This window comes from Mixophyes fleayi, chromosome 5 (assembly GCF_038048845.1).
Source record: "Mixophyes fleayi isolate aMixFle1 chromosome 5, aMixFle1.hap1, whole genome shotgun sequence".
Lineage (NCBI taxonomy): Eukaryota > Metazoa > Chordata > Amphibia > Anura > Limnodynastidae > Mixophyes > Mixophyes fleayi.
In genome coordinates, this window is record NC_134406.1 from 48,314,233 (window position 1) to 48,334,796 (window position 20,564).

The window sequence follows — 20,564 nt, forward strand, 5'->3', positions numbered from 1 at the left end:
AGGCTCCGGACATGTGTAACTGGCTGTTGTCACTAGTAACATCCATTCAGACTCCAAATGTCATTGTTCTCATGTCTTTAACTTTGGGCTTTGCCACCACCTGAGAAACTTCCTGGTGGCTTTTGACAGGGTGACGATTCAGAGAATTCTGCTTGTGATCCCACGGTTTTAGAAATTCCAACTGGAGATACTGCATGGGCCACTTTGCCCAGGGAATAATCACTATTGTGAAGGAAAACATTTTTAATAATTAAAGTACCTTTTCTTATTGACATTTGATGATTAGTCAGCACTCATGATCTGCCAGGGACTGGATCTGGATACACTTGTCTTCTGACAGAGAGAGTGTGTTTTGTATGGGGTTTATGTCGGCCCCCAGAAATCTGTTGTGATGGAATGAGATGACTCTTTACCGCCTTCACATTCCGGCCGTGCTCTTGTACAGTCCGGCATTGACAGTGCGCTTTAAACACCACACCAGAAGTATGTTGTCCAGTCCTAGTTTCCTGAATTACACAACCAGAGTAATTAGCATCGTGATAAGTTCTCGGAGCTGTCTCTAGTTCGATGGGCAAGCAGGCGAAGTGAAACTGCTGTTCCAAGACCCAGATCCTGATGGATTTGCCTTCATGAATTGCAACAAGGATATGAAACAATAGGCATCATGAAGGTCTATGGATATGAGAAAACATACCCTCCTCTGGTGGCCACGAGGACCAAATTCACAGATTTCATGTGAGATAATGTCTTATATTGACAAACTTGTTGAGCCTCTTCAAATCTAGAACCAATACGAAAGGCACCTGATGACTTTCTGACATGGAAGTGTCTTTGAAACCTGTGCCTTATTGACCTGCAGTAAGAAGAGAAATTGCATGATCCTGTGTTAGGGATTGCAGAATGGTTTGCAAAACTCAATTCTATTAGGGTTGACGGAGTCCTGATCGGAGACATAATTTCCACACTGGGATACTGATGACTTTATCTTCCACACATTTCTGACAGTGCCCAACACCCATTGATCTGTGATAGTGGAACCATACTCCTGCATAATGTTTCATTCTGCCCACACTGGTGTTAATGGTGACTGTTCCAGACAATATCCATTGTGGAGTCTTATGATTTTTCCTACCTTCTTTAGGCCTGAATTCCCAAAAAGGACTGTTTGGATGTAGTAGGCACATCTGCCTGACATACTGTCTCCCTGGCTTATATTTTTATACCTCACAAGCCAGAGAAAAATACTTATGCCTTCTATCTTTTGGCAAGCTGTCAGATTTATTCCCAGGAGACTTCTGTATGACTGTGTAAAAAATTTCTACAGAGAGCAAGGAACCTTCAAGATTGGCTACACTATTCTTTGACTGAGCATCTGCTGCCAACAGCAGGGAACGCTATAGCGCAGTCCCGAGCCCTCATTAGCTTTGTCTTTGTGAATGCGCATCCTTCTGAGGTCTGAAAAACTGTGGCCAATTTTTATCTCCTGCACCAGGTCTGTTCCTGGAGGATGCAGACTGGGGATCCAGGGTAGCCAGCCCAGTCCTCGACTTGCAGCATCCAGTGGTGAGTTGCCGAGAACCCTGTGCTACAGAAAACCATAAAAAACTCCCTGACCCACTTTTGCTTGACACAGAAAAATACATAGGTGCAGAAGAAGAGCTTCCTTAAATACCGTCCGGGGGTGTGGTTTTCTCAACTTGTCTCTACCTACTACACTAGAAAGGTATTTCACTCATTGTAATAGCTGCCATGGAAAGAAGCATCAGTGATATTAGCAGCCACATGGTTGATAAAGCATTATGTGATGCATGCTGTTAGTGGAGAAACTGTTTCTCCAGCAGGGCTTCTTATGGAAGCCCTGCACAGCCAGGAAATTAGAACACAGGTGGTGGGGCATTGTGTAGAAGTGGTTTATGTAAATAAAAATATTTTATGTATGTTAGCCATTTAAAGTAGATGCTTACTAACTCACTCTGCATTTTTCATTTCTCACCATGCGTGGGACCTTGATCTGCTAAAGGAAAACTAAATATGCATAGAGCTAAATAGGGTAGTGCCACAGTGGGTAAATTATTTTAGGAAATGACAGAATGATGTAGAATACTTTATTTGTATTCACAATGCGTAATTTATCTGCTAATAAACATTTTGGCAATGCTGAAAATGCATAACATAGGTGCTTGTGCACCTTTTTCAACATTGTCTTCTGTGATGTGATGCATACAAAATATACAGTATACTTATCTATAGAATGTGTCTGATTTAGTTTCCATCAGTACATTCTTTTACTACTCAAGTAAGGTTTAATTAGTATGAAACATGCACTGTGTGTCCTCTTTCTATGTTTACAATTAGATTTTCTGTAGAAGTGTAGATTTTTGTCACAGGATCAGGCATTGTACTGTGAAGGCACATTTAATTTTAAAGACTTACAATAGGTTTCTCCTGCTTGTCCCGTCAGCGGGACTTGACATAGGTACCATATCGGATGATCAGTCATCTCTGACTCACACCATTGTCACCCAGAGCTCTCGACCTTTAAGTGAGGACCAACTGGATGGGATTCTCAGCCCAGAACTTGACAAAATGGTTACAGATGGTAAACTTTATTCTCCTATCTGTGTTTAGATACACTTTGTGTAAATATGCCTATGTTTTTTTTAAGCTGTCATATATACATCTCTGAATTGGTGAAAATAGACTTAAGTCATAGTTACCATATTTGTATGTTGTCTTAATGTCTCTAAACCTGAGGGTGAAGATTTACTTTTGTGATTTACCATTTTGCACCCTGTGATTTTGAAAGTTCCCTCTATTATTATCAGAGGAACTCTAATATTTTCAATCCGTACTATAAATTCATTTTTATGGATATTTTCCAACAGATCCCTCCTACGTATTGTACCAGCAACCTAGTTTGTTACATCCTATTGTTCAGTGGAATAGTAATAAGTTGTAATTTTCATTTTCTCTTTCAAAAAACACTTATGTTTTTCCCTTCATAAGCCTCCATTGAAACAATTAAAATATAAATATATATGTAATATATTAATATGGTCTCTGCTAGTACAACTTTAGGAGGTTGTGGGTGAAGGATAAATGTAGAAGTTTCTTTCTTTTTGTTTCATCTGTACATCTATTTTATAAATTGTATATAGTGTTTCAAAAAACTTTCAGGCATGGTCCACACAGGTAATTTTTGTAGCAGCTAAAATTCTGACAACATGTAAAACGCACACCACAACAATTATAGCCAACGTTGTAGTTATGCTTTATTGCAAATTATTTTTTTTGTGTCTACAAAACACGTCGCACACATTTGACCTCTCATTGTTGTTGCCATTTTTACTGGCAGTTGGAGCTCACTGTATATGTTCCCAATTCTTAAATTTATAGTACAAATCCTTTGGCACTCGGAACGGAATGTGCTGTTCAAAAGAGAGAACAGGCAATTTTCCTGCTGTGATTAGCATGTACTGAAAGGCACAAAAATTGTTGGTCACTAAAAAGAAAAACAAGCATGCAAAAAGCTTTGTGGACTTTTTTTTATTGAAGATGTTGTGTGGATTACATTTTTCTCTTTCATTCTTGTCGGACACTGAAAACACTATGTATAGAGGTGCAGAACAGGAGCTTGGGCACTTTTAAACTCCCTCAAAGTTCAAAAGCCCCCATATTCCCATAGGCTTAAGGGTATACCTCCGGGGTAAGTAACCCGGTCACTGCTGCCGCAGGTAGAGATCAGAATCTTCACGTCTCCAACACTTTCAGGCACCAGACCTCACAAAGGAGACTCTGCTACAAGGTAAGTGGGTTCCCCTCTCCTCCTAGAGATGGAGCTTACTATTTCACAATTGACCCTGGTGATTCCAGAAAACAGCCTCTGGGGCTGGGGGGCTGTCATTCTTTAGTACCCATTTCCAAAGTCTTTGGACTCCACAGAGGAGTCAAAGTTACCATTAAATTAAAGCAGTTTTCAACACCCTAGTCAGAGTACATCCATTCTTGCAAGGAAGGGCCCTAAAGGTCCAGTCAGAAAATACCATGGTTGTGGCATACCTCAATCATCAAGGAGGCATCAAGAGTGCCCTGGTTCTGAAAGAAACCAGCAGGATAGTGTGATAGGCGAAGCGTAACCTTTATAGGGTCATCCCAGGGAGGTTGAACTGGGAAGCAAATTTTCTTAGCAGCAGCCTGCTAAGAAAATTTGCCTTTCACCCTGGTAGGATGGTTCCTTCACCTGGGAGTCTTCAAGAAGATAGTGGAGAGGTGGGGTAAGCTAGATGTCAACATGATGGCATCTTGGTTGAACCACAAGGTGCAGTGGTTCTAGGATCTCAATTTGTTGCTAACAGTCCTTCAGCACCCTTCTTTCAAACCCTTGGATTCTATGGAGTTGAAGTTTATTACCTGCAAGATTTTTTTCTTTGCCATCTCTACAGCTATGATTGTTTCGAGCTGGGGGCCCTGTCTTTTGTCTTCATTTCTTATCTTTCATAAAGTCAGGGATGTTTTCGGACTAAGCCTTCCTTTTAGCCCAAGTTTGTCACCAAGTTCCATCTTAATTAGGACCTTGGGTTCCCTGCTTCAGACAGGGATTGGTCTCTGGACAAGGCAAGGCCCACAAGGCATTGGTCGACGTCTAAACAGACCATTGCTAGGTGGATTACTTTGGTAATTTATCAGGCTTACGTTAGGGAAGGACAGCCTTGTCCCAAAAAGATTCAACTTTTTTGTGTACAAAGATGGCAGTTGTGAACGTAAGGTGCAGTGCACCATTACTGCTGAGTGAGCCCTCCTATAGGGACGTTCCATTGTTTTTCAGTGACCCATAGATGAAAGAAAATTTGGGATTTTTATACTGTTAAATCCTTTTTTCGGGGTACAACAGGGGACTCTTATTCTTGTTTATGTTCTTTGTTGCTTGTTCTTCTCTGCTCTCCTTGTTAGTTTCTTGTCCCTTTTTTATTGTTGTAGAGCCTTGTTCTCTCTTACTGTCATCCTGGTTCTGTTCAAGGGGCTTTGTTACAAAAGTAGTGAAGTCCTGGCAGCCTATAGGAGTAAAGAGGGGAAGGAACTTGAATTCTTGGAGGGAGTTTAAAAGAGCCCAAGCTCCTGTTCTGCACCTCTATAACAAGCATTTCCAATGTCCCCATTGGATTTAGGAAAGTGATTTAACAGAAGTATATACATCCCATATTTATATATTGTACTATTATGATTGTAACAACATGCTGCATTTTCTTAAAATGTTCCCACATCCATCTATATTGTGTAGACTACAGTGTTGTTACTTCTAACCAGTCATGATGCTCTCACTGTTTTAAAATACCCTCCAAAATCTGAGCTTGCCATAAAGATGTGTAGCTGAGTTAAGTGTTAAGACACTGGTGCACATAAAGTGTCACAACAGAAGCCAATGGAAGGACATCTCTACATATGGCACTTTCTATTGGCTGCCACACATCAGTCATTTTCAGAATATGTTCTTGTTGGGATTAATCAGCAGCAAATCTATTTCTTACAGTTGAAAAATGTGTGCACACAAGGCCAGTGTCCTTTCACATGGAACACAAATGCATACATCATACATCTCCATGAATACTTTTGCTGTTGAACTTTTTGTCCCGTGCTGCAGGGATTTATTTTTTTAATTGAGGACAATAAATTTTCAAACAACCATGAGAAAATAGAGTTAGTAGTTTTTCACCGACTAAGGGCTGTGTTTAGGTTTAAATAAATATTAGTCAAATGGCTGAACCATATTACTTTAAATATCACAACATGGTTTATTTTTCTTATTCGCTTCTCAAATTATATCTAATTTGCTGTTGTTTCCATAGATATTATGTTAGAAGTGTCAAGTGTGCTTTTTCCCATGCCAAGAGATTCTTGGATTTGCTTTTCCAAACATGCACACAATTTCCAAATATAATATGTCCTCATTATTTTTCCCCTTATTAGGTGCAATTTTGGGAAAACTGTATAAAATTCCAGGTAATTATGACCATCCTTGGTTTACAATTTGACATCACTCCAAACAGGTTTCACAAAAATGTGTCTTTAAAATGTTTGGTTCCTGCTTTTTTTGTTGGGTTTGCAGAACTTGAAGGAAAAGATGTTGAAGATTTATTTACTGCTGTGCTGAGTCCTGTAGCCACCCATCCGCCATCTTTGCCACAACCGCCACCACCTTCAGCTCATCCTCATCCTCCACATACACAGCTCTTGCCTTTGCACAACCAGGGTAAGTTTCAGTCCTGGTTACAGCCTTTGCTGTAGTTAAAGGCCGGGTGAAGGGCTTCGTGGAATCTTTTTTTCACATGCTCGACCGTTGTAAGTGCTGGAAGTGTATCCTTCATTTTATAGCTATGGTGCCGTTGGACCAGTTTGCTATTTTAATCAGCTGCCTACTATATTACAGCTGGTCAGATGGGTACTGAAGCGTACCTCTTGCTTACACATCGTACAAGCAACCATTTTGTTAGCTAGCAATAAGAATGCAGTCTATATGAAGTAGAAGCCAATGTGAATATATGTGCACAAAGTGTCTCTTGCCTGGTAGCAGCCATTCTTTTGGGCCTGTCTTCTTTATGAGGTGACAGCACCTCAGTGATGCTCCTACTGATATGGCTGCTACCGTTTCATGAATAAGCCCACATAATGACTGCCTCCACTGTGTGCATGTGACAGGTACACTTCAGCAGATTTCCACAATAACAATGATAGGGGTGGATTGTATACATCTTTTCAGCCCTGATTGTATTCCCCCTTTTTTTACATTTAAATATTTTACGTGTAGAGGTTCTTCAATTCATAAAATGTAATTTGCATAGTTAAACGGAAGAAGATTCTTACCTGGACTCGTCGCTGCTGTGATATCTGTTCACCAATTATGGGAATGTTATAGAAATATAGTCCAGTTGCTTAAACATTAATTCTGGAGGGGGTCGGGCTATGAATGCAGAATTAGTTGCACCACCTGGCATAGGCAACAGCGCTACACAAACTATTCTCCATTGTTATCTTCATTTGTGTTTGATTTGTCAGCCATGTCAGTTGTAAGTATATCCCAAATCAATGATCTAAAAGCAGTTTTCATGTGGGTCTTCCATATTTAAGATCAAATTTGTTTTGTATTGAGTATCTGATGAAAGCCTGCAGCCAGTGAATAGGGATCAGAATGGTCTATAACAGAGCTGCATAGTGTATTTTGAATATTGCTCTCTTTAAGGCACTTAGTTGGCAAAATCTGTGTATGGATGCGGAGACCAATGATTTCATCTATATTGAGGTGCACATGCATCCTCTCTGCAATTCTTCCCTAGGTTTATAACATGAAATAATATGGCACGGACATCTAAGTTAATGATTGTGCATGTAAACACCTGCTGATTCTTAAAGGTTTACAAAACAAAATCCCCAAAGGGAAATTAAAAAGGGTCTAAGCAACATGACAGATTTTTTTTCCTCGCACCCCATAGAGGAGCACAGGAAATACTGTGCAGTTGGGGTACCGCACTACCTGGAAATGTGCGCAGCCATATCTGTCAGCACATCTCTAGTAAATGAATCCGCCCCATAGAATGATTTTAGCAATGTATTTGTTAGGTTACCGTAACTACGTAACAATACCAAGAAACAATACTGTTGCTAAGTGCATTTTATTCTTACTTTTGCTACCAAATTGTGGTACGGTTTGAAGAATATTCCGTTGGTTAGACTACTAAATAAGATAATCATAGTGAGAAACAGTCTGATTGTTTGGGCTGAAACTCTTGTGGACCTGAAGGGGTTAAACACAGAAGGGTGTGTGTTTATCAGTTTTCAGCCTAATATATTTTTTAAGTGATCAGTAACAAAGTCCCAAGACACAGATCTCCAGATACTTTCCACACTACAATTTATTGATAAGTCTGCTGCTTCCCCATTAAACATTACCTGAATCCTCACTGGCTTTGGACTGTGAACACAATGAAAGGGCCGCTTCATAGTGTAAAGCAACCTTTTATAAAGCAGCTTTAATTTAAGGCAAACTAGATATTTACAAGAAAATTATATTGTACTTGCTTATTACTGTCATCCCCCAAAGACTGATCAGATATGCAGGAGATACCACAGAGAACCGCTGTTTGCAGAGCTTGTGGGGCACTAAGCCACTGGCCAACTTGGTTCATCATAGTGTTTATCAGAGAGTGGCTGTAGGCACATGAAGTTTAAAAAGTGTAGAGAAGCAGCAATCAAATGGAGACGTGTCCATGAGTTCCAATAAGAGCCATAGTTCAAACATCAATCAGGTGACGGCTGTGCATGTGTGCAGGAACCAATAGATAAGTCGGCATCTCAAGCAGTATCCCAAAATAGAAAGCGAAAATAAATATTTTATTTAACAAATTAACGTTGTCTGTTAATCACTAAAAAAATAATTGTCAAAATATTAAATATATTCTTAAATTAATAAAAACCATTTAATACTGCCGGGACTCTAAAAGATAATGCTTTCCAATAGAGCCTTATTATTGGCTTACATTGAATAGTTCCATCTATCTCTCTCTAATCTTATTAGGGAAATAAAATTTGTTAATTAAATAGTAAAGGATATAATTTTAAGTATTATAAAAGTAAATATAGATGGCTTAGTGCAATTTATAATATGCTGTATGTTATATGTATATTAAAATAATTACTAGTATACAGCAATTGGGTGACGGTTTTATTTACGGTCATGGTGCAGCTGCAAATGTTTGACTAAAATTGATATACAATATATATACACAGACATACACAGTGGTCAAAGTGGCAGCAGGTGGTATGGCATGGCTCCGTATACCAGACCACTTCAGCTTAGAGAGAGAGGGCGCGAGACTGAGGGAGGGGGGGCTGGTTTTGGGTAGAGAGATCAAGACCTGGGGGTTTGAAACGGGAGCTGTGGAGTGGAGAGAGCGTGAAACAGGGAAAAAAAGTCTTGGAAAGTAGTTAGTATGAATTTATAGCTCAAAGAAATGTAATGAGAAAATGAAAGTGCTAGTGATCCCTTAATGCCTTGTACTGTGCTTTGTGCTTCCTCCAGAGGCGCTATGTGCTTTGTTTTGGTCCACTTATCTTTTTTTCTAGACAAACATGACATTTTCATTTGACCATCAAAATTCTGAGTGTTAGAAGGTGTACTATCAAACAGTGGAAATCCTACTTGAACACAGATATATCTTGTGTATGACAACCCTTGTGTATTTGTTTTTTGACATACTGTTCTTTTGAGTTATTTTTTTTTCTACAATTAAGATATTCTGCAGATTCCGATTACCAGCTTTGTTAAAATTGTTCTTCAGATTATATTCGCATATAGTCAATATAGCTTGGTACCGTTTTTCTTTTTTATTAGTATGACTAATATTTGCACTTAAACTTGGTTCTATTTAGGTATTTGTTGTATTTCATGATCAAGTACACTAAAATAATATATAAAAACTAGGTTTATCATTTGATTTTCAGATGTTCCCTTTGTTTAATTTAAAAAGATATCTACACTTATCTAATTTTGTGTCTCTGTGTATTGCATTTTACTCCTGCAATTGGAAAAAACATTATTTTGATATTTTTGAAGGTGATCGCCTTTTTTCAAGAATGCCCATGGTCAATGGATTGTTACCGCCCAGTTCTCATATACAACATAATTCTCTTGACCCTGTGTCTGGAATTGGCTCATTCCCCTCTTTAACACAGCCACAATTTGCAGATAACAGGTACTGTACTTATTAACATTGTGTTTATAAGAAATCTGTTATTAAGCAGATGTATAGAATGTTAAAAAAAAACAATAAGTTAAATTGCCTGTGTTAAGCACACAATAGCATGAATAAAAAGAACCTGTTTATCCTGCTAGGGATAAGACCCCAATATATCACAGCATGGTGAACGACTCCTCCAATGTGTGGCCTGCACAAGCTCCTGTTCTGGAGACAGAGGGAGATACTATGTCCAATGCACAAAGAAGTACACTTAAATGGGAGAAAGAAGAAGCACTAGGAGAGATGGCCACGGTGGCCCCTGTTTTATATACAAACGTTAACTTCCCAAATTTGAAGGACGAGTTTCCTGGTAAGACTATAGCTTTAATTTCCTTTTGTGTTTGATTTTATACAATTGGTCAGTACTTTTCTGTTTTTGATTATAACAAATTTCTCAATTTCACTAGATTGGACTACTAGGGTGAAGCAGATTGCAAAACTTTGGAGAAAAGCCAGTTCACAAGAAAGAGCCCCATATGTGGTAAGACACCAGTCTGATAATGATAATAAAGACAGTAGACTGTGCTTTTAAAGCATCACAACTGGTCAGCAGTTGGCTTTAATCTAATCAAATTTAGACAATGATCACTTATCTCATAGGCTGGTATGGTCTAGTGCAGTGGAACCCAAACTTTCTCAGTTCGAGGCACCCTTAGGGTCTCCTATAATTTTTTTCAAGGCACCCCTAAGCCAAAATAATTACCAAGAAGTCACCTGCCTTGTTTACCACTGGCCTTTGCCGAGGCACCCCTGTGAGATCGCCACGGCACCCCAGGGAGCCGTGGAGCACAGTTTGGGAACCACTGGTCTAGTGTAATGGTCCACCTAAATGCAGTGTTAATAAAAAGCATTGTGGTCATGTTAAACGGACCTTCTCCTGGTTGCTCTTAATAACTTTCCTTTATTATCATCACTATTATGTATACTTTTATTTACGTTGAAGCTAGATATTTTTTGTTTTGCTAAAGAATTTAGTTATTAATTTTATTGTTGGACTGTGTTTTCCCTATGTGGTGGACTTGTAGTGTTTGTTCTTTTTTCTATAGTTTGTTGTGCACACAAGATATTTAGCACAACCCAGTACACACACACACACACACACATTTGGACTCCTTAGATAAAGTGACTTGTCTAAGGGTTAATACTCCTGATAGGATGAACCACCATTTGTTATCTGTTGCCAGTAAAGATTTCTTTAGCATAGTGACCCACTTAATAATATAACCACTAACATAACCAATAGATAATTGTTTTCAGGCTTGCTTAAGCCCTGCCCAGTGAATGCGGAACACAGTAACATATCTGGGTGTCCAGTGAATGCGGAGCACGGTAACATATTGGGGTGTCCAGAGAATGCAGAGCACGGTAGTATATAGCGGTCAAATATCAACCTCCTGGACAGTGGGAGCCTCACATGATGTGCTCCTATGTGCATAATATGGTACTGAAATCTTCGCTCTTTTCTAGCAAAGAAATAAATACAGTTGTCGAATAGCGTTATCCAGGGATACATAAAAATCATGCCTGACATGTTTTTTATATATATCAAACAATTTATTAAAAAGTAGTTGAATTCTAATATGCCTTAAAGAGCATGATTTTAGAGAGAAATTGAAGAAACAAACTTTGTTTCCAGCAAAAGGCCAGAGATAACCGGGCTGCGCTACGGATCAACAAGGTGCAAATGTCAAACGACACATTGAAGCGGCAGCAACATGAGATCATCGAGCAGAGCTCCCGCATTGATTCTGATTTGTTTAAAGATCCCATGAAGCAGAGAGAATCTGAGCATGAGCAGGAGTGGAAATTCAGACAGGTACAGGTTTTCAATAATCATAACTTATGTTGAATACTTGAGACCCATGGAATAATTGCAAGGGAGAGACACAAAAAATAAGTAGCTCCCAAGCTTTCCTTTGGCTAGCTCTGGAGCAATTTTCACAAACCTCTACATAACCTGATTATTTCTACATCATGTTAAAGGCACAGGAACAGAGGTTAGAGTTCTAATAATAAATAACCATTTTGTAGATAATACCCTGTAACACTGACTAGCTTTCAGTTTTCAAAAGATATTGTGCTTGAAACTTCATATTGGTAAAACAACTTGGATATGCACGATAAGCTTTAAGATCTTAAGTGTTTTAACAGTACATATATAGTGCAATGATGTAACTAAATTCCTGTTTTAGAATTTATAAATAAATCCTACTTTGCTTTTAAATGAAAACTACATAAAATAAATTCTAATTTTGCAGCAAATGCGTCAGAAGAGCAAGCAACAGGCAAAAATCGAAGCAACCCAAAAACTGGAGCAAGTAAAAAATGAGCAGCAGCAGCAGCAGTTTGGTTCCCAACATCATTTGAGTCAGTCAGGAAGTGACACACCAAATAGCGGAATACAGAGTCCTTTAACACCTCAACAGAGTAGTGATAATATGTCTCCAATTCAACAGCCATTTAATATAGACCCATTTCCTAAACAGACATTGCCTGGAACTCCAGCATCCTTTTCAGATGATGTTTTTCTGAAACCACAAGCTCCACCTCCAACACCAACTAGAATTTCTTTACAGGATCCCCTACAATTATCCCAGTCTTCTCAGCCACATTCTCCACAAATGTTTTCTCCTGGATCTTCAAATTCTAGACCATCATCTCCTGTTGATCCATATGCCAAAATGGTAGGGACACCAAGACCTCCACCCACAGGTCAGAACTTTCACAGAAGGAACTCTGGGTCACCTATGGATATTTGTCCTACAAGACAAATGTCTGGGAATGAATCATCTGATACTAGACCATCGCCTATAAGAGACTCTTGTTCGTCTCCCTCCAATGGGGGAGATTTTCAAAGGTCCATGATGTCATCTGAACATTTTACAAAACCATTGGGGTCTTTGATGATGCCACATAACACAGATCAGGTTTTTGATGGTACATTAGGTCCAGGAAATAATGATTTCACAAAATACACTTCCAGGTCTGAGATGTTTCAGAGACAATCGGTGGCACAAAATAAAATTGATCCATATTCAAGGCCACCTCTCACACCTACATCAGGTGTTTCACCTGGTAGCCCTGCTCCTTTTAAGACTCCTATGCGGCCATCTCAATCACCACAAGAACCTTACAGTTCATTACCCACGACACCTCGACGCGTGCCTGTCGACCCATATGATAGACCTGTTTTGACACCACGACCAGCTGAGAGCTTTTCACATGATTCTTATAACCAAGCACCTCACAGTAATCGTTCTATGAGCGAATCATTTGCACATCCTCCTAGACTAATGCGACAGCATAGTGACCCCCAAACTGCCTCTTTGTCAAGATCATGTTCACAGGATCCATACTTGCAGCCTCCAGGAACACCACGACCAGCCAATAACCCATTTTTGCAGTCACCAACTGCTTCAAGACCAGCAGTTGGTGACCTATACCTTCAACAGCCACCTACCCCAAGACCACCTTCTCAACCATTGGATCCTTATAGTCAAACACCATCTACTCCTAGACCTGCTGTGGGAGATGTATTTGTTCAGCCAGCCATAAATAAGAGGCACCATGATCCATTTGCCTCGTCACCTGGAACTCCAAGGTCTGGCATGGATCCGTACTCGCAACAGCCTGCCACTCCAAGGCCAGTGCCTTCAGATCCATACTCTCAGCCACCTGGGACACCAAGGCCAGTGCCTTCAGATCCATACTCTCAGCCACCTGGGACACCAAGGCCAGTGCCTTCAGATCCATACTCTCAGCCACCTGGGACACCAAGGCCAGTGCCTTCAGATCCATACTCTCAGCCACCTGGGACACCAAGGCCAGTGCCTTCAGATCCATACTCTCAGCCACCTGGGACACCAAGGCCAGTGCCTTCAGATCCATACTCTCAGCCACCTGGGACACCAAGGCCAGTGCCTTCAGATCCATACTCTCAGCCACCTGGGACACCAAGGCCAGTGCTTTCAGATCCATACTCTCAGCCACCTGGGACACCAAGGCCAGTGCTTACAGATCCATACTCTCAGCCACCTGGGACACCAAGGCCAGTGCTTTCAGATCCATACTCTCAGCCACCTGGGACACCAAGGCCAGTGCTTTCAGATCCATACTCTCAGCCACCTGGGACACCAAGGCCAGTGCCTTCAGATCCATACTCTCAGCCACCTGGGACACCAAGGCCAGTGCCTTCAGATCCATACTCTCAGCCACCTGGGACACCAAGGCCAGTGCCTTTAGATCCATACTCTCAGCCACCTGGGACACCAAGGCCATCAGATCCATATTCTCAACCTCCCGGCACTGCAAGGGCTATTTCTCTAGATCCATATTCTCAACCTCCTGGTACTCCACGACCAGTTTTTGCAGACCCATATTCTCATGCTCCTGGAACACCAAGGCCTGTTTCCACAGACTCTTATTCCCAGCCAAATAGAACTCCTAGACATGTCCTTTCTGACCCTTATTCTCAACCACCAAGAACTCCAATGCCAGGTGTTCTAGAAAATTTTAATCGGTCTTCTGTGGTTCGAACACGGTTGATTCCCAATCAAGAGTCATTTGTACATACAACACAAAACAGGGGACCACTTCAGCCAGCTTCTTATACAAGGCATTCTGATGCAAGCTCTCAAAATCCTCGAATGGCAGGTCCAGGCTCAACAGACATTAGTCATTCATCATCTGGTCCAAACCAGGATCCTTATGAACAGCCTCCAATGACTCCCCATATGCAGACAGGAGATGGATTTGGGGATTCACATGAAATAGTTGATCAGCAAAGAACTTTTTCAGAGGAAACATTTGGTGGGTCTAGCAACATTTCTGCAAGTCCTCAAGGTCAGCAATTTGCTAATATGCAGCAAACCGTTGGCATACCAGATGCACAGAATTCATTGAACTTACCACTCGCAGACTCTGAAGAAAAATTAAGACAGGTGAATATAATTTCATTGACCAATAATTCATAATAATTAGGGATTATTCTTATTATTAGTGTTATTGTTGTAAACACACGTAGTAATTTGTGATTTGATTGTATGTTGTAAACCTCCTACAGCGTCAAAAGTTGCGGGAGATGATTCTGCGGCAACAACAAAGCAAAAATGCTGTTCGTCAAGAGAAATCACTAGATCCACTGCAGATAACCCAGGGTGGACTCCCATCCCAGTGGCAACAAGACAATCCACATCGACAGCATGAGATCTTTAACAGGCCTCCACCCCCTTATCCTGGTAACATCAGAGCCTCACTTGGTCCCAATGGAAGCCCACGTTTTCCTGCTTTCCCCAAAGAGCAACATACGCCATTCCCTGGGAGTGGCCAATTTAACCGACCGCAATTTACTGGCGATATTGGCAGCATGACTTTGAGGCCACCACCAGGTCACAGGTACACTACGTTTCTTATTTTTAGAGCATGCGAAGAACAAAGCAAAATATTACTTCTTAATGATCACCTATTTCATGTGGATGTAAAACTGTGAATTTCACACGGATAGTACTTAATTGAATCGATGGCCCCAGTTTAATGAGATCACAATGTTTGCTACGGTGCTGCCATTCTCAAAAATACATTATATGTATAAACGCCATATTTTGACAGGACTTGAGATATTTCAGATTTTGTTTACTTCTGCTATGCATTTGTGTTGAAAGTATATTTATCTGCCAGCCTGTCAGACATGTTGTCCTTTAAGCAAAAAAGTTGTTTTTGTCATTATAGTACAGCTATAGTATTACATTCAGTTAAATTTGATAGCATGAATGTTTTGTAGGGTTAGTTTATTTAGGTTTGTTTTTTAAAATGTGTAATATATCCATACAAAATGGATCATACATTAATGTTATAGTTATTAGATCCAATGTGCGTTGGATCTGGCAATACATAAATAGGGACAATCTATTGCAGTCCCAAGTGACTCCTTGAGGTCTCGCTTAAATACAGAAAATCATATCTTTAAAATAGGCTCACCCCCTTTAATACAGTACACTTTTGTGGTATCTTCATATTCTTGAACTAGCCAATAACATTTTTTTATTTTCTGGGATTCTGCAAATTAAGAGTAAGCGTAACTGGGAAAAATCTACAAAAAGTGGTCCATAAAACATGTATGTAATCCAAAAAGCCCGATCTCCTCAAAATTAAAAAATACAAAGTTTGCATACGTAGACTTCAATAAAATTGTTATTGTTGTTAAGGTGCAATATACCTCCAGTCCTAAAGACTAGACTATAATAGGGTCTAACCTGCCATTTTAATATGCTATAAATAGTTATGATCCTCACCATTTGCACACACCACCCAACGTAATTCACCCCTCCATGATACCTCATTTTGCCCTTACTCAATAGCTTCACTTTAAAAAAAAATCTTCTTTTCCCTTGCATCCACTGGGGGACACTGGAACCATGGGGTATAGAAATGTGTGCAGGAGCTTGGGCAGGTTTAGAAATTCTCACTGAAGTCTGAGGTCCTCTCCTCCTTCTCTTAGTCAATGTGCAAGTCCGTTTTTTCAAGCGCCTCAGGAAATGGAATTTTTTCCTCTTGTGCTGCGACTGTGTAGACTGCAGACTCCTCTCCCCCTGATATTAAATCCACCTGGTTGGAGAGCAGATCCTCCAGAGCCGATACTAATAGTCTGGTGAGCAACTGTTCATCAGTCCACACGTACAGTTTGTTTTTAATCACTGTAAGCACAAGTGCTGGACCCGGTAAGGGGTCGGAATACTGCTCACATATTAAATCTCCCCCTTGGCAGGCTTTCCTCTTGTAAGAAAGCCCTCCTAAGGCAGACAAGACCTTGAACCACAGCTACGACTCATCTATATCCCCTACCGAGAATGTTTTTTTGAGGGGTTACTCTAATTTTTCTGGTGTATTGTCTGTGTTGTTCGCTATCCTCCTGATTGAGGATGGGTATAGAACACATTATGCTCACTTTTCTCTGTAATGTCAGACAAAAGGAGTTATGACAGAGCCTCTTCTGGTAGGGCAACATCTGTGACTTTTTTTTTTCATATATTTATTATTTTACATATGTCAAATGTCGCACCAAATTATATAGTGGACCGTCTGGGGGTAGACGTCCTTTGTGTACCATGTGAAGCTACGGCCCATCCAACTTTTTTGCCAGCAGGTTGCTGATTTTAAATAATTAGCCAAATCAATTGCAGGGCTCACAAATCGCCCCAGAGTGCTGAACGAGGAGTTTTGCAAAATTCCGCTCGGAGTGAAGAACCATTTTCCAAATGGAACAATTAATACAATTATCTATCAAAGACACTTTTTTTTTTTTTTTTTTGCTCCCCTGGTGGCCCAGGATCAACCAACTCATAAGAGGTCATCCCTTCAGCATTTGAGCTGGAAAGTCATCATGACAGATGCCAGTCTTTAGAGCTGTGGAGGTGCTGCCCACAGTGACTATGATCTTGTAAAGATTCAGAATTCCAACCAGTGCTCTTGAATTAAGTGCTCTTATATGCTCTAGTCAAATACATCCTCTAATAAAAGAGCCAGTAAAAAAAATAATTCTGACAATGCCACCAGGGAGGAAGGAACCAAGAGCTGCCCAGTGTTTGATCCCTCAAGGGATCATACACTGGGCAGAGCCAAACAATTCATGCTGAAAAGAGAAAACTAGCTTTAGCTTGATCTACCGTAAAGTATGGAAGATCTTTATCCCTTCGTGTGAGCAGAAAGAATTTCCTACTTCTGTTTTGAAATAAATTATTTGAGTTAATGTCTTACAGGAGGGTCTGGACAATGGTTTGAGGCTTAATTCCTTAAAGGTTCAGATTTCAGCTAGGTTGGTCGTCTTTCGGCACTAGTCCCAGAGGTACAAATTGTTTTGCAAGGAGTGCTCCGTGTCCAGCCTCCATATATTCCACCCTTTACTTCGTGGAATCTTAACCTTGTGTTGACTGCTTTACAATATCCTCTATTTGAACCTTTTGATTATGTGGAATTTAAGTTTCTAACTTGGTGTTTTTTCGGGTGATTACTATGGCGTGAAGAAACTCCAACTTAGGGTTCTGTCTTACAGATCTCCAGCTGTGTTATGAGCAAAGCTCTCTTTTCAGCCTAAAGTAGTGTCAAAACGCCACCTAAATTAAGATAAACTCCTTCGGCTTCCCTAGCCAGCTAGGCAGTTGAGTTCCATTCTACGAGCCTTAATTCTGTATCTTTTCTGGACCTTTGAGTTAAGATCTACTGTGATCTTTGTTCATTTCAGTTGATATTTGATATGCCCCTTTTGTGGGATCAGTCTAGCAACGGGACTTGTACAACACTGAGATGTGTGCCAGCAGTGGATTGCACTCAATTGGTGCCTAAAACAGGACCATCTCACAACAGATAAGACCATGGCCCTGTGCACATGGAACACGGTGACACTGAGACCGGCCTATGGGGCCGAAGAGCAGTGGTCTTTTTGACACAGAGGGGATCGGTATCCGACTTAAAGTACCTGATCGTACAGAGTGTTCTACAGATTTAAGTTGGACCATAGGGTCTTGTTACTGCCACAGCAGGGGGCTCTGTCACTTCCTTAAGGGTTCCAGTCCTTCAGTCTGACAATATCATGGTTGTGACATATGTCAACTGACTGGGTGGGACCAGCAGTGCCAGAAGGCATTAAATTACAGCCTTGGCTCATTGAGTAGATTTCTGTCGCAGCAGTCCCAGCGAGAAAGAAATTTCTCCACACAGAGCTTCAGACGCTGTGCCAGCAGTGGATTACCTGATAAACATCTCAGGGCGTCTTGCCAGGGTCACCAGGACCCAGATTCTATTCAGGACCAGGGCTCTTACTGTTGAGTGTCAAAGGAACATAGGGATGTGGTCGCACACAGATGGGACTCGTTATCTATTTATTTATGGCAAAATTAATCCGAAGATAGATATGGTGCACTCTCAATAATTTTAAGCATAGAGCATATAGAAAGAGAAAAGAAAAAACACACAAGAGGAACTCCAGTCCCTTATAGATAAATTCCATGTATAGATGTAAAACTTGACTTTTATTAGATTTGTTTAAAATGCGAAATATTAAAATGGTAAATTGTGTGTATGTATTGTGTTAAAACAAAGACACCCGACAACAGTACAGGAAAAAGATTCCTTCTTAAATCATCAAGAGAAAATTCCCTTCATTATTAATCACCCAATAGGATATTAGTCATCAAAATCTCTTGATGTAGTATTTACTGATACAACTAATCTCCAAAGTAGTTCTGAAAGATAAAGAAGTGATCCCAATAAGCATCAATTGCTGGGCATTATAGATTTAATTGAATCACATCACGCAGTCTAAAAAACATATGTCCTAGATTTCTCTGACAAATGTATACAGAGCGCTGTGTAGCTTTATCATAATTATATCATTCTGGTCACTACTTATATGGGTCCCACGCTCTCCAGCGCAAAGGAGACTTCTCCCAAGCACATAGGGTCATAGGTATGTCACATAACTTCAAAATTGCATGAGCGTGTGATAGCGCTACTCGCGTGGGCTTAGTCCATAGACTTATTCCAAATATTCTCTTGGACTGCCTGTATAGTTATAGTGACCCCCTTTCCCTCTTCCATATAGGTGTCCATAATAACAGTATAGCGCACAAAACGCGCTACTAATAAAGCGTTGGAGCGTTTACTTGAGACGGGAGATCAGTGCCTGTCTATGTTGTCGGGTGTGAGTGGCGTCCTAATGACGTCACTAAACCCCGACGTACGTTTCGCACATTGCTTTTTCAAGGTAGTAGATTTTGATGACTAATATCCTATTGGGTGATTAATAATGAAGGGAATTTTCTCTTGATTTAAGAAGGAATCTTTTTCCTGTACTGTTGTCGGGTGTCTTTGTTTTAACACAATACATACACGCAATTTACCATTTTAATATTTCGCATTTTAAACAAATCTAATAAAAGTCAAGTTTTACATCTATACATGGAATTTATCTATAAGGGACTGGAGTGCCTCTTGTGTGTTTTTTCTTTTCTCTTTCTATATGCTCTTACTGTTGAGGTAGCTGTCAGGACCATGCAGGGGAAGTTCCAAATGGGACACCTGCTCCTCCCACTGTGCAGGGTCCCCGAGTCTCCGGAAGGTCTATGAAGGAGGCCCTTCTTAGAATTCTGCTGACTTCAAATTGGACACCGGGTCCGGCTGCGGTATTCTCCTTGCTGCGTCCAGGGAGAAGACAGTCTGCTTCGCACAGACCTCCTCTCTCAGCCCCCCCCCTTCTTCCCCTTGTTCAGGACTGTTATGGTAGGCTTCTGATGGTTCAGGGGATTCTTATCCACTATAGTGGCCAGAAAACCTGTGGCTACCACTGTATCACAGGGTGTTCAGTACTTAGACCGATGCTCACACCCCCCCTATCTCGCAACTTTCTTTTTTCTATTTCTCGCTTTCCGCAGATGACTACAGGAAGAGTCTCTGGCTCAGTTCCTGATGGTTCTGGAGTCACCTTTCCTTCTCGGACTTGCACTGTTTATTGCAGGGACCTGGAATGTGCAAGAGGTGCGGACCTTTCCCTAAGGGGATCTGCACACAACTCCAAGGTTCCTTCCCCGGCACCATGGGGTGGCCGAAGATATTAGGTATTCATTCCTTACCACCTTCATCAAAACCTCGTGTTCAGCTGTAGTGCGGTTACCACGTGGTAGTAGAGTTCCTTGACCAAGGACCTTGGTGCAGGGTATAAGGTCAGAGGCCCTTTGTGGCTATACTATATTCTCCATTTTATGCGACGTAAGGGCTGTTGCGCAC

At 40.7% G+C, this 20,564-nt stretch overlaps 1 protein-coding gene across 10 annotated transcripts in view; it reads left to right on the forward strand.

The window, feature by feature from the left end:
* KMT2C (lysine methyltransferase 2C) overlaps positions 1-20,564 on the forward strand; it is a 183,614-nt gene that overhangs the window by 127,559 nt on the left and 35,491 nt on the right. For all 10 annotated transcript variants that reach the window (XM_075212142.1, XM_075212141.1, XM_075212149.1 and 7 more), the window contains 9 exons: positions 2,462-2,599; positions 5,965-5,997; positions 6,104-6,247; positions 9,605-9,743; positions 9,884-10,098; positions 10,196-10,269; positions 11,425-11,604; positions 12,047-14,728; positions 14,851-15,182. In XM_075212142.1, the coding sequence (XP_075068243.1) occupies positions 2,462-2,599; positions 5,965-5,997; positions 6,104-6,247; positions 9,605-9,743; positions 9,884-10,098; positions 10,196-10,269; positions 11,425-11,604; positions 12,047-14,728; positions 14,851-15,182 (3,937 nt within the window). The remainder of the gene's footprint in view (positions 1-2,461; positions 2,600-5,964; positions 5,998-6,103; positions 6,248-9,604; positions 9,744-9,883; positions 10,099-10,195; positions 10,270-11,424; positions 11,605-12,046; positions 14,729-14,850; positions 15,183-20,564) is intronic.